Source organism: Heterodontus francisci, chromosome 2 (assembly GCF_036365525.1).
Source record: "Heterodontus francisci isolate sHetFra1 chromosome 2, sHetFra1.hap1, whole genome shotgun sequence".
Classification (NCBI taxonomy): domain Eukaryota; kingdom Metazoa; phylum Chordata; class Chondrichthyes; order Heterodontiformes; family Heterodontidae; genus Heterodontus; species Heterodontus francisci.
Window position 1 is genome coordinate 175,810,698 of NC_090372.1, and position 14,968 is coordinate 175,825,665.

Genomic DNA, 14,968 nt, shown 5'->3' on the forward strand with positions numbered 1-14,968 from the left:
GGGGCTTGCTAGGCCATTTCAGAGGGCAGTTGAAAGTCAACCATATTGCTGTGGATCTGGAGTCACATGTCAGCCAGACCAGATAAGGACATCTTATTTCCTTCCCTGATGGACCAGGGCATTAGCTTGAACCTCTGGGTTACTAGTCCAGTAACATTACGCCACTGTCTCCCCTGGATATGGCTGAGGATATGGACAGAGATTTGCATGATCTGAAGTTTACAGAGTATGGAGGAAGAGAGGCCAGCCAGGAGAGCATTGGAATAGTTGGATCTAGCGATGACAAATGCCTGGTTGAGGTAAGCAATGTTACAGAGATGGTAGTCTTGCAGATGGAGTGGACATGAAGTCAGAAGCTGAGCTCAGGGTCAAATAGGACACTGAGATTGTAAACATCTGGATGAACCAGAGACAGTGGCCATGAAAGGGGATGGGATCAATGACAACAATATGGAGTTTGTGGCAGGAGCCAAAGATGATGGTTTCAGTCTTCACAATATGTAACTGGAGATTGTGACTCATTCAAGGCTGGATGTCGGACAAGCTGGCTGACTGCACAGAGGCAGCAGAAGGGTGGAAAAAAGGTGGAGTGGTACAGATGAGTGTTGATAGCATATTTGTGGAAGTTGACTATGTTTTGGAGAATGTCTCCAAGGGGCAGCATGTACATTAACATACAAAAATGTTGGACAGGAAAAAATATAGCTGGTCCATATAGCCTTCCCCATTATACAAGAACTGGAGTAGGCCATTTAACCCCTCGGGTCTGTCTCGCCACCATTCAATGAGATCACGGGTAACCTTCAACCTAACTCCATATACCACCTTTGCCCCATATTCCTCAATACCTTTGGCGAACAAAAATCTATAATTAATTTTGCATCAATTGCCGTTTGCGGATAGAGTACCAAACTTCTATCACCGTGTGTGTGTAGAACTCTTTCTGAATTTCACTGCTAAAAAAAGGTCTGGCTCTAAACTTTTAACTATGCCTCCTCATTCTGGACTCCCCAACTATCTTATCCGTTCCCCTTAGTATTTTGAAAACTTTGATCCTTCCTAAGGTTCAGTATCCAGAACTACTCACAGTACTCCAAATGTGGTCCAGGGCAAACAGTTGTGGTGGCTTATACATCATAATTCAGAAACTCGCTGCCCACCAGGAACAATGTAATTTCACAGAAAGAGGATAGGGCCAAGGATACATTCTTGAGGTACTGCAGAGGTAATGGTGCAGGGCAGGAAAAAAGTGCCATTTCTGGGGATTGCAGTACAGCCCATGTGAGACTGTATGTTTGAGGGGAGTGGAGGTAAATATGGGTAGGAGAGTTTATAAGGAGGGAGAGGTTTAAAGAGATCAGGAGGATAGTGAAATCAGAGGAGAGAGGGTATTGTGAGTTGAGATGGAGATTGAAATCACCAAGCATGTGCAAAGGAAGGAGGGTATCTTAGGGAGAACACATGATGGGATTTTCAAGGGATGGCAGAGAACCACAGATTTAAAGCAGAAGTAGAACAAGGCGAGGTACTTGAAGAAGGTTCCAGAGGAGCAGGGGGAAGCAATCGGTGCGATATGATAAAGGCCACATCTCTAGCTGTGATCGGGATAGGCAGATGGCAGAAAATATAGCCAAGCAAGGAGGCTTCAGTTACAGGCAAGGTGTTGCCCTCCCATAGCCACTTTTCAAACAAAGCCAGGATGTCCATGACGCAACAACAACAAAGGTCATATGTGGCAAAGGCCTGGTTAGTGAGAGAATAGACACTCTGGAGGGAAATGTGGAGAGGAGGGTTGCGATCATAGAACTTTGCCTAATGGAAGTGAATTCTAACTGCAATAATGTCAATAAGGATAGTGAAAAAGGGCAACAGACCAAAATAATAATCTTTTAAGATATTCAAAGCTATCTATAAGTCAACTTCTCAGTGCAGTACTCAACACAGATCACAAAAACCACCGATTCCATGCTTGGCCTGTGCTGAAATACTTAATCTTAGCCAGGGCAGCTGCAGGGTGCTACAGTTAGAATCAAGATGCTGAGTTAGGAAATGAAAGAGCCAGCTGGGGTATCAACTCCCTCTTAATACCCAGTGACTGCTCAAGCAAAATGAATGCGTTTGGCTGAGGAGAGCAAAAAATGAAAGACCAGCATTTATATAGTGCCTTGCACAACCACTGGACCAATTAAGTACTTTTTGAAGTGTTGTCACTATGTTAATGTCAGACATGCAGCAGCCAATTTGCATAGAGAGCTCCCACAAACAGCAATGGGATAATGACTAGATAATTTTTTTGTGATGTTGATTGATGGAAAAATATTGACCAGGACACTGGAGGATAACTCCCCCAGTCTTCTTCGAAATAATGCCATGGCATCTTTTACATCCTCCTGAGAGGGCAGATGGGGCCTCAGACCAATGTCTCATCCACAAGGTGGCACCTCCGACATTGCAGCAGTTCCCTCAGTACTGCAACGGAGTATCAGTCTTTATATTTATGCTCAAGTCCTGGAGTGGGACTTGAACCCAGAACCAGACTTGGCTGTGCAGTCCTTCACAATTAAGTAGCTTAACAGAACTCAGCACCTTGATTTGAAGAAAGCCCAACTGGGCAAACAACCAGAGGACTGTCAAACCATATGGAACTGTATCCCAGCACCTCAGTATCTGAAGAAAGGTTGGAGAGAAAACAATGGTTAAGAAAAGTCAATGAATACACACACGCTCCATAAGTGTTTGTTCAATCTTACTGTACCTGTGAATAATACCATGTCTGTGCAAATAATCCAAAGCAACAGCAACCTCAGAGATGTATTTTACAGCCATGTCTTCATCAAAATAGCCATAAATATGAAGCAGAGATTTCACATCCCCACCAATAAGATACTCCATCACCTGAGGGAAAGAAAAAGATTGGTCTGTTTTCTCTTTGCTAAGGAAACCAGCTTCTTGCATTTAGTTTTAGAAGCATAAAATAAAGCCATTATATAGTCTAGCAATCATGCGAGTTTTTTTTTTAAAACTTAGTAGTTATATTGGCCAGTATAATCTACTTCACTAGACTTGTCTCTCAAAGCGCAGTTGCATGCCTGCAACAAATTTCAAGGGTCTTTGTCCAGTTGTTAGCAAGTCAACAATCATCTTGATTCTCCGACTCTGGCTTCTTGTGCATCCCTACACTCCCTTCACCCCACCAATAGCAGCCATGCTTTCAACTACCGAGGTCCCAATCTCTGGAACTCCCTTACTAGACCTCTTCACCTCAAGAGCCCTCTTAAAAACCAGCATTTTGACCAAGCATTTAGTTATCGCTCCTCCTTTAGCTTGCCCTCTACTTTATCTTCACGTGATTGCGAAGCAACTTGGGCCCTTTATGAAGTTAAAGGCACTAGATAAATGCAAGCAACCGTTATATTAAAGCTCCTTTAAGCACTTATTATATTGACTATTTCCTGCAACGAACTGCACCTGAACAAAAATATAGCATATACTTACAAGGTAAACATTGTTTGCAGACTGCAGTGAATAGTACAAGTGCACAATGAAAGGGCTTTTACTAAGAGCTAGTGCAGCTCTCTCTGCCTGCAATTGGTGCACCATGTTTTTATGTATCAGATCAGCTTTCTTGACAACCTTGGGTGAGAGGAGGGGAAGAGATAGGACAACAATATGAAAACTTACATTTTAGATGTTTGAACATTTTTGCATACAAATATTGAAAGTTTAGAATTTGTATTTTCTACATTTTACAGCAACTTTTTTTTCCAACTCAAGTGATATTTAACTGTTTCACACATTAAATACTTTCAATACAAAGAGATGGGGGGGCATTCAGGTAATTTCCCTCTTCATTTTCTTCCCCCAGCTCAAGGTGAATTTGGTAGTTGTTGCTGTGAATAATACCAAAAGTTTTGCAGTTATTCAAATGAAAGTTGCTATTTCTGCTTGCACCAGACCAATTTCAGAGAACTAATGCATAATATTTATTGATAACTTTGTCATACCATCATCCTCTATAAATGAAGTCCTCCCCCCACCTCATGATCCCTGAGCAGTCCTACCCTCCCTATTCTTTTACTTTAAAATGTTTCTAAAAACCTTCCTTTTTGCAGCGGCGACAGGGAGAGCGAGGTGGCAGCTGGGTAAGTAAGTCCTATATATTTGGGCAGCGGCTGAACCCGAGACACTACACTTGTAGTGTCTCCCACCCGCCCTCCTCCTCTTCTAACCAAAAAAAAAGGACTCGGTGGTGTGCAGATAAGGCAAGGCTTTTTCTATTTTTTTTTTTCCCCGTGTGATGGTAAAAACTTTTCGTTCCTTTTTCATTTATCTAAGTTAAGACTAAGTTAAGCTTAAGATTAAAAATGGCAGGAGATCTCAGATCTCAAAATCCTGTTATGCTCCTCTTGCTCAATGTGGGAGCTCAGGGACACGGCTGATGTCCCTGACTCCTTCACGTGCTGGAAGTGTGTCCAGCTGCAGCTCGTTAGACCGCATGACGGCTCTGGAGCTGCGGATGGACTCACTTTGGAGCATCCGCGATGCTGAGGAGGTCGTGGATAGCACGTTTAGCGAATTGGTCACACCGCAGATTAGGATTGCTGAGGGAGACAGGGAATGGGTGACCAAAAGGCAGAGAAAGAGCAGGAAGGCAGTGCAGGTGTCCCCTGCGGTCATCTCCCTCCAAAACAGGTAGACCGTTTTGGATACTGTTGAGGGAGATGGCTCACCAGGGGAAGGCAGCAGTAGCCAGGTTCATGGCACCGTGGTTGGCTCTGCTGTTCGGAAGGGCGGGAAAGAGAGTGGAAGGGCTATAGTCAAAGGGGATTCGATTGTAAGGGGAGTAGATAGGCGGTTCTGTGGTCAAAAACGAGACTCCCGAATGGTATGTTGCCTCCCAGGTGCACGGGTCAGGGATGTCTCAGATCGGCTGCAGAACATTCTGAAAGGGGAGGGTGAACAGCCAGTTGTCGTTGTGCACATAGGCACCAATGATATAGGTAAAAAACGGGATGAGGTCCTACAAGCAGAATTTAGGGAGTTAGGAGCCAAGTTAAAAAGTAGTACCTCAGAGGTAGTAATCTCAGGATTGCTACCAGTGCCACGTGATAGTCAGAGTAGAAATGAAAGCATAGTCAGGATGAATGCGTGGCTTGAGAGATGGTGCAGGAAGGAGGGGTTCAGATTTTTGGGACATTGGGACCGGTTCTGGGAGAGGAGGGACTATTACAAATTGGACGGTCGACACCTGGGCCGGACTGGAACCAATGTCCTTGGGGGTGCTTTTGCTAACGCTGTTGGGGAGGGTTTAAACTAATGTGGCAGGGGGATGGGAACCAAATGAGGAGGTCAGTGGACAGTAAGGAGGTAGTAACTAAAGCCTGTAAGGAACTAGATAATGAAGTCAGCGTGACTAAGGGGAAGAGTAGACAGGGAGCAGATGATGAACGCAAAGGGACTGGTGGTCTGAGGTGCATTTGTTTTAATGCAAGAAGTGTAGTAGGTAAGGCAGATGAACTTAGGGCTTGGATTAGTACCTGGGAGTATGATGTTATTGCTATTACTGAGACTTGGTTGAGGGAAGGGCATGATTGGCAACTAAATATCCCAGGATATCGATGCTTCAGGCGGGATAGAGAGGGAGGTAAAAGGGGTGGAGGAGTTGCATTACTGGTCAAAGAGGATATCACAGCTGTGCTGAAGGAAGGCACTATGGAGGACTCGAGCAGTGAGGCAATATGGGCAGAACTCAGAAATAGGAAGGGTGCGGTAACAATGTTGGGGCGGTACTACAGGCCTCCCAACAGCGAGCGTGAGATAGAGGTACAAATATGTAAACAGATTATGGAAAGATGTAGGAGCAACAGGGTGGTGGTGATAGGAGATTTTAATTTTCCCAACATTGACTGGGATTCACTTAGTGTTAGAGGTCTAGATGGAGCAGAATTTGTAAGGAGCATCCAGGAGGGATTTCTAGAGCAGTATGTAAATAGTCCAACTCGGGAAGGGGCCATACTGGACCTGGTGTTGGGGATGAGCCCGGCCAGGTGGTTGAAGTTTCAGTAGGGGACTACTTTGGGAATAGTGATCACAATTCCGTAAGTTTTAGAATACTCATGGACAAAGACGACAGTGCTCCTAAAGGAAGAGTGCTAAATTGGGGGAAGGCCAACTATACCAAAATTCGGCAGGAGCTGGGGAATGTAGATTGGGAGCAGCTGTTTGAAGGTAAATCCACATTTGATATGTGGGAGGCTTTTAAAGAGAGGTTGATTAGCGTGCAGGAGAGACATGTTCCTGTGAAAATGAGGGATAGAAATGGCAAGATTAGGGAACCATGGATGACAGGTGAAATTGTGAGACTAGCTAAGAGGAAAAAGGAAGCATACATAAGGTCTTGGAGGCTGAAGAAAGACGAAGCTTTGAAAGAATATCGGGAATGTAGGACCAATCTGAAACGAGGAATTAAGAGGGCTAAAAGGGGTCATGAAATATCTTTAGCAAACAGGGTTAAGGAAAATCCCAAAGCCTTTTATTCATATATAAAGGAGCAAGAGGGTAACTAGAGAAAGGATTGGCCCACTCAAGGACAAAGGAGGAAGGTTATGCGTGGAGTCAGAGAAAATGGGTGAGATTCTAAACGACTACTTTGCATCGGTATTCACCGAGGAGAGGGACATGACGGATGTTGAGGTTAGGAACAGATGTTTGATTACTCTAGGTCAAGTCGGCATAAGGAGGGAGGAAGTGTTGGGTATTCTAAAAGGCATTAAGGTGGACAAGTCCCCAGGTCCGGATGGGATCTATCCCAGGTTACTGAGGGAAGCGAGAGAGGAAATAGCTGGGGCCTTAACAGATAAACAGATATCTTTGCAGCATCCTTAAACACGGGTGAGGTCCCGGAGGACTGGAGAATTGCTAATGTTGTCCCCTTGTTTAAGAAGGGTAGCAGGGATAATCCAGGTAATTATAGACCGGTGAGCCTGACGTCAGTGGTAGGGAAGCTGCTGGAGAAGATACTGAGGGATAGGATCTATTCCCATTTGGAAGAAAATGGGCTTATCAGTGATAGGCAACATGGTTTTGTGCAGGGAAGGTCATGTCTTACCAACTTAATAGAATTCTTTGAGGAAGTGACAAAGTTGATTGATGAAGGAAGGGCTGTAGATGTCATATACATGGACTTCAGTAAGGCGTTTGATAAGGTTCCCCATGGTAGGCTGATGGAGAAAGTGAAGTCGCATGGGGTCCAGGGTGTACTAGCTAGATGGATAAAGAACTGGCTGGGCAACAGGAGACAGAGAGTAGCAGTGGAAGGGAGTTTCTCAAAATGGAGACGTGTGACCAGTGGTGTTCCACAGGGATCCGTGCTGGGACCACTGTTATTTGTGATATACATAAATGATTTGGAGGAAAGTATAGGTGGTCTGGTTAGCAAGTTTGCAGACGACACTAAGATTGGTGGAGTAGCAGATAGTGAAGGGGACTGTCAGAGAATACAGCAGAATATAGATAGATTGGACAGTTGGGCAGAGAAATGGCAGATGGAGTTCAATCAAGGCAAATGCGAGGTGATGCATTTTGGAAGATCCAATTCAAGAGTGAACTATACAGTAAATGGAAAAGTCCTGGGGAAAATTGATGTACAGAGAGATTTGGGTGTTCAGGTCCATTGTTCCCTGAAGGTGGCAACGCAGGTCAATAGAGTGGTCAATAAGGCATACGGCATGCTTTCCTTCATCGGACGGGGTATTGAGTACAAGGGTTGGCAGGTCATGTTACAGTTGTATAAGACTTTGGTTCGGCCACATTTGGAATACTGCGTGCAGTTCTGGTCGCCACATTACCAAAAGGATGTAGATGCTTTGGAGAGGGTGCAGAGGAGGTTCACCAGGATGTTGCCTGGTATGGAGGGCGCTAGCTATGAAGAGAGGTTGAGTAGATTAGGATTATTTTCATTAGAAAGACAGAGGTTGAGGGGGGACCTGATTGAGGTGTACAAAATCATGAGGTATAGACAGGGTGGATAGCAAGAAGCTTTTTCCCCCCCAGAGTGGGGGATTCAATTACTAGGGGTCACGAGTTCAAAGTGAGAGGGGAAAAGTTTAGGGGGGATATGCGTGGAAAGTTCTTTACGCAGAGGGTGGTGGGTGCCTGGAACGCGTTGCCAGCGGAGGTGGTAGACGCGGGCACGATAGCGTCTTTTAAGATGTATCTAGACAGATACATGAATGGACAGGAAGCAAAGCGATACAGACCCTTAGAAAATAGGCGACATGTTTAGATAGAGGATCTGGAACGGCGCAGGCTTGGAGGGCCGAAGGGTCTGTTCCTGTGCTGTAATTTTCTTTGTTCTTTACTATTCCCTTTTAAAGACAACTATTTTAAAGAAAACAAACAATGTTTTCATATACAATTTTAACCCCAATTTACTTTTTCACCTTTCCACTCCACTTCCTATATTCCTCAATTACTTTTAGTACAGCTACTCTAATTTTAATCAATTCCCTCTCTTTAAACTTCCAGTTTATTGTTAAATTCTTTATTGTTACGACCAGGTGAGAAAGGTTTCTAGGGGTCTTTTACTGTCTTCACCTGGTCTTATTGTGACAGGGTTTGATTTTTAAACGCACTGTTTTGAGCTCCCCCCTTGATGAATCCTCGTCCACCACTTTCCAATTATAAGGGAAAGAAATGAGCACACCAGGTTTTCTTAGGTTTAAAAGAAGAAAAGTGAAATTTATTAAAACGTAAACTCTAATTCAGTTAATGCCTACAGATATATGATGCGCCCACGCTAGCATGCACGCGCAATACACACATGCTAATAGGGACAGAAAAGAGAAGAAAAATAAGGTAGAGAGGTTTGAGGCAGTCTCTGAAGGGGGATTCGGGTTACTGTTTCTGTGTTTCCAACTCACTATAGAGTCTTTGATTGTAGACAGCTCTTACTTTTCGTTGGGGCCCAGTATTCTTCTTAAACCTTGTTCACATGGGAGACTTTTCTCTGAGTTTACATGTTTCCAAAGCTGGGGAGAATGAGATGAGAGCAGAGAGGAGGGAACAAACAGCTTTCTGAGTTACTTTATCTCAGCAAGTTCAAATTCAAACAGCCAGTTAGTCATGTGACAAAACTGGCCTGACCAGCTCTTCTGTGTATTGGAGAAGCAGGGACTGGGTCCTTTGTTCCAACACTGTCTCAGCATGCAAATGTCTTTCCAGTCAGGGGCCTGGCAATTCCTTGTGATAGGTCCTCTTTTCTTCCAAGCCACAATTTTATGTTTTAATGTTCATGTGGCGAAATAATGTCTGCCTCAGTCTTGGCAGCTTGGGGCCTACATGACATTATCCATAGACCTCTACTATGATGTACCTCATTTTGCTCCATAAAAATATATTTATTTCACACATAACCTCAAGAACTTCTCCAACTCCACTCACTTAGTTTAAATACAAGCGAAGTCACTATTGGAACCCACAGCAATGTTACACAGCTTTTTGTAGGCCATGTGGAACACCATGCTTCAAATCCACTTTGGTTTCCTCCAATATATTGCTCACTGTATTGATGCTATTTCCTGTTCTCAGTTCAATCTGGTCAATTTCATTAACGATGCTTCTCGTTTATATCGATCCCTAGGTCTTCATGTGGCCCATCTCTGACTCTTCCCTTCCTGTACTCTCTCTCCACATCTATTTCAATGGGCCTTTTACAAACATTTTATTACAAGACCATGACAACTATCATAATTATCCTTCTTCCTACCCAATCACTTTCTCCACTTTTGTCAGATTTGGTCTATTGACTCTGCTTTCCACATTATTAAATATCTTCCCTTTCCCTCAGCCGGAATTTTCCCTCCTGTGTATTCAACAGGAAACCTGACCATTCTCACTTTACATTCTGGGCCTCTGCATTTACCCCTCCTCCCACCCCCCTTAAAAACAGAAACAAGTCTTCCATTCTTGCCTGCACCTTCCATTCCAGCAGTATTCACATTCACCAAATCATCTTACACCATTTCTGCAACCTACAACACAATTGCATCCACCAAGCACATTTTCCTTTCCCTGTTAACATTACAGAGCAACATATATCCATCTCCATCACCTTGGTCCTTCACCTGGTATTTTCCCATGCAGGCACAGGTGTAACACCTGTCCATTTATTTCCTCCCACTCAATCTTCAGCACCCCAAAAACTTCCACACGTGAGGCAGAATTCAATGTATTTTCTCTAATCTAGAATACTTATTTAAACAACAACTTGTATTTGCTGCCTATGGTGTGATTTCCTCCACACTAGGGGCAACTCAACACAGATTAGATAACTTTGCTGAATATTTTGTCTGCCAGCATGCCATGATCTCCCAGGGGTTTATCACTTTAATTACCCTTTTCATTCCAATCCTCTGTGTCTTTGATCTCTTGAACTGCTCCAATGAAGCTTAATTTACATTTCCAGAAAAGTATTTCATCTGTCTGATGGGCACTATACAACACTCTAGTTTGAACATTTGACTTTAGTAACAAAAGCTGAAAATGCTAGAAACACCCAGCAGGCCAGGTGGAGACAGAAACAGAGTTAACATTTCAGGTTGATAATCTTTCATGAGAATTTGAAAAGGTTAGAAATGTAACAGGTTGTATCCACTGGAATTTAGAAGAGTAAGAGATGACTTGATTGAAACATATAAGATCCTGAGGGGTCTTGACAGGGTGGATGTGGAAAGGATGTTTCCTCTTGTGGGAGAATCTAGAACTAAGGGTCACTTTAAAGATAAGGGGTCGCCCATTTAAGACAGAGATGAGGAGAAATTTTTTCTCTCAGAGGGTCGTGAGTCTTTGGAACTCTTCCTCAAAAGGCAGTGGAAGCAGAGTCTTTGAATATTTTTAAGGCAAAGGTAGATAGATTCTTGATAAGCAAGGGGGTGAAAGGCTTTCAGGGGCAGGCGGGAATATAGAGTAATCAGTTCAGCCATGAAATTATTGAATGGCGGAGAAGCGTCGAGGGGCTGAGTGGCCTACTCCTTCTAATTTGTATGCTCATATGTATGTATGTTAGGTTTTAAACAAATGCAGAGGCAGGGAATGGAGGGGAAGTGAGGAAAACAACAAAGCTCGGTGGAAAGGTAAGTTGTGGGGAGGACAGAGAAGGCTGCGGAGAGATATACACAGGCTAAGTGAGTGGGCAACAAGATGGCAAATGGAATAGAATGTAGGGAAGTGTGAAGTTGTTCACTTTGGTTGTAAAAATAGAAAGGCAGAATATTTTTTAAAAGGTGTGAAACTGGTAAGTGTTGCTGTTCAAAGAGACTTGGGGGTACTCGTTCAAGGAACGCACAAAATTAACATGTAGGTGCAGCAGGCTATTAGGAAGGCAAATGGCATGTTGGCCTTCATTGCAAGTGGATTGGAGTACAGGAATAAAGAAGTCTTACTAAAATTGTACAGGGCTTTGGTGAGACCGCACCTGGAATACTATGTGCAGTTTTGGTCTACACATTTTAAGGAAGGATATACTTACACTGGAGGCAGTGCAGTGAAGATTTATTAAATTGGTCCCTGGAATGAGGGGGCTGTCCTATGATAAGAGGCTGAGTAAACTGGGCCTATATTCTCTGGAGTTTAGAAGAATGAGAGGTGGCCTGAGACATACAAGATTCTGAAAGGGCTTGATAGGGTAGAGGCTGAGAGATTGTTTCCACTGGTTGGGGAATCTAGACGTGGGGGCACAGTCTTAGGATAAGGGGCCAATCATTCAGGACTGAGATGAGGAGAAATTACTACACTCAAAGGGTTGTGAATCTTTGGAATTCTCTACCTTGGAAGGCTGTGGATGCTCCATCATTGAATACATTTAAGGCTGGGATAGATAGAGTTTTGGTCTCACAGGGAATCAAGGGATATGGGGAGTGGGCAGGAAAGTGGAACTGAAGCCTAAGATTAGCCATGATCATATTGAATGGCAGAGCAGCTCAAAGGGCCATATGGCCTACTTCTGCTCCTATTTCTTGCATACTTGTGTAAAAGGGAGTATCTATGATAGGGTAGGAGCCAGGAGAGACTAAATGACAAAAGAGATGATGCTAGAAGGCAAAAGGGGATGGTAATAGGACAAGTGAAGAAACAAAAAGATGTATCCAGAGGAGGTATAAATGGGAGTAACAGAATTATCATCAACAGCTGCTCTGAAAAAAAAATGGAGCACCAGTTATAATCTCAAATTGTTGCATCCTGAAGGTTGGAACATGCCTAATCAGAAGCTGTTCCTTGAGTTTACGTCCAACTTCATTGGAACCATGTAGGAGGCAGAGGACAGAAAGATCAGAGTGGTAGTAGTCTAGTAGTAAAATGACAGGCGACTGGAATCCTGGGGTTATGATTGCATACCAAATGGTGTTCAGCAAAACAATCAGCCAATCTGCAGTTGGCTTCCCCAATGTAGAGGAGAATGCACTGTAAACAGTGTTCCAGTCCGACTCAAAGTCCCATCCCTCACCTCTTTTTACAGTACATTGACCTGTCAATTAGGTACTTTACAGCATTCCAGACTCAACACAGATCAACAATCTCTCCTGCCTTTCATCTTATCACAGACCTTCCCCTGTATCCTTTCCTTCCTTCCCCTTTTTCTACTTCTGTACTTGCTCATAACCTGTTATATCTCTAACTTTTTCCAGTTCTAATGATAGTCATCAATCTGAAATGTTAATTCTGTTTCCGTCTCCACAGATGAGACCTGGCCTGCTGAGTATTTACAGCATTTTCTGTTCTAATTTCAGATTTCCAGCATCTGTAGTATTTTGCAAATGACTTCAGTAACTTCAGCTACAAATGCCATTTTCTTCAGAGAACAGATGGGTGTTTGAGAAGATGGGGGGGGGGGCAGTGTCCAGGGAGGGAGTCAGACAAATTTGGACTGGTGACAAAGTACAGCACTAGCATGGGTTGGAGCCTGTGGTGTCAACCTGTTCTACTCTTGTGGTTGGCAATTCTATTGCATTTCTCTTACATTTTTTAATTCAGTTTCAGATCTAGACTATGGTGTTATCTAGCTCCTTTTCCCACTCTTTCTTTTGCCTTTTCACCCACCTATCCCAACACTTGCAGTTTTTTGTTAAAACTCTGCATTATTGTTGATCTTAGATATCATTTCCTAGTAAGCAGTTTACAGGTCATTTAACCCATCACTAGTTACTATTGGGATTTCAGTTGGCTCTTGCCCCTTTTTCATTTGTTTTACCAACCTTACTAAAATGCCTATTCATTTTTCGTTACTCAGTTATGAAAGGATACACACCCAAAACGTCATAACTTCTCTTTTCCCTTTATAGGTGCTGATTGACCTTGGTGGTACCACCAATTTATGCTTCCGTTTCAAATTTCCATTTGCAGTTTTCCTTTTAAAAATTACTGGTTTGGATCTTAGTTATTCTTCGAAAGGTGGCATTATCAGCATTGACAATGTCACCTTGTTTTAACAAGGTCGATCCTTTTTCGATCTTGAATTTTGAGTCCTGCTTTCAATTCTGCAGCCAAACGTATAGAACCAGTTGTTGCCATCTCCAGAATAAGCCTCTTCCCGTGATCATCATCATACATTTTTCTTCTCAGCGAAATTACTGGCTGGAAAAGGTCACTGAAACTAACAGGGAAAAGGGCAATGCAACACGGGTTACATGTTTATTTTTTGAACGTCAACGTCAAACCGTATAGTGTCTCTGACGATCCAATGGAAAACTGGGGAGTTGAAGTCATTTGTAAAATGTGGCACTAAGTAAAACCCGAACCCATCCATACCCGTTTCTGCTCCAATCCTAGGAAACATGACCGGGCATGACTAAATGTTAGAGAAAAAAAGTTAAAACTTTTGAACACACTTAAATGCTAACATTGTGTCACATGACATGTATCGTTCAGTTTTTATTATAATTAGCAGCTGGACTTTAGCGATTACAATTTCCCCTTTCAGCTGGCCATTGAGTCCAGTACTTACCTTGACGGCGTATAGTTTCTTCTCATCGTGTTTCTTTCGAGCCAGGTACACTTTACCGAATGCCCCGCGACTGATGGGTTTGATGATGGCGAAGTCCTCGATACTGGGGGCTGCCGGCACCTTTATCACCTTCACATCCCTGTACAAGCCGGCGGTGCTTGAAACCTCCATTTTCCAACTGGAACCGAGAGACCATACCTTCTATTCCAATAGAAACCACGGACTGCGCCTCTGCAGCGCCGATACACCCGTCGCGCGCTCCTTGGCCAAAACTGTTTTCAAACTCCCGCTCGGGTCCTACGCCAAACGGTTCGCTCCTTATAGGTGGCTTGGGGATTTAACAAAAGGGTCGAATTTGGAATCATAGCCAACATTAATTAAATCATCCATTTCACAAATGCTTTTCTTTTTGAACCAGCTTTCGAACTGGCTTTTTCTTCAAAAAAATCTCTCTTTGATCCGTCTGTTTTGACAAATGTGAGCAGGCACTGCGGAGGCTGCATTAATGGGTCCTCTAGCGCAGTTTGAAATCGGTAGTTTATTTATCTGGTTATTTACATATTGAGGTTGCTGAAGGATCTGTGCGGAGCAGGGTGGTGAACAGATTTGTCATCACAGAATTGTGATAGCGCGGCAGCCCATTCAGCTCATTGTGTCTGTATCCGCTCTCCGAATGAGCAATTCACTGAGTGCCATCCAGCTGCCTTTTCCCTTGTAACCCTGCACATTCTTCCTTTTCAGATAAACTGTCAAATTCCCTTTTGAAGGCCTCAATTGAACCTGCCTCCACCACACTCCCAGGCAGTGCAGTCCAGATCTTAACCACTTGTTGCTTGAAGACGTTTTTCCTGCAGCTGCCTGAAGGAGCAGTTAAAGTCAGAGACAGCATCCAGAGCAGAAAACTCAGAGATTCTGACTGAGAGTGGGACAAATTGCCAATCTGTACATTTGTTCATTTTTAGACACAAC

General features: G+C 43.5%; 1 protein-coding gene across 5 annotated transcripts in view; it reads right to left on the reverse strand.

Moving 5' to 3' along the window:
* The window catches only part of mastl (microtubule associated serine/threonine kinase-like), a 67,864-nt gene extending 53,580 nt beyond the window's left edge, over positions 1-14,284 (reverse strand). For 2 of the 5 annotated variants that reach the window (XM_068014066.1, XM_068014061.1), the window contains exons 1-3: positions 14,000-14,284; positions 3,496-3,633; positions 2,756-2,895 (exon numbers count right to left, since the gene is read on the reverse strand). In XM_068014066.1, coding sequence (XP_067870167.1) covers positions 2,756-2,895; positions 3,496-3,633; positions 14,000-14,170 — 449 coding nt within the window. In that variant the 5' untranslated portion in view covers positions 14,171-14,284. Of the gene's footprint in view, positions 1-2,755; positions 2,919-3,495; positions 3,634-13,299; positions 13,649-13,999 lie in introns of all 5 variants that reach the window. The other 3 variants (XM_068014080.1, XM_068014086.1, XM_068014074.1) reach the window with 3 other exon arrangements.
* Positions 14,285-14,968: the final 684 nt, after the last annotated feature.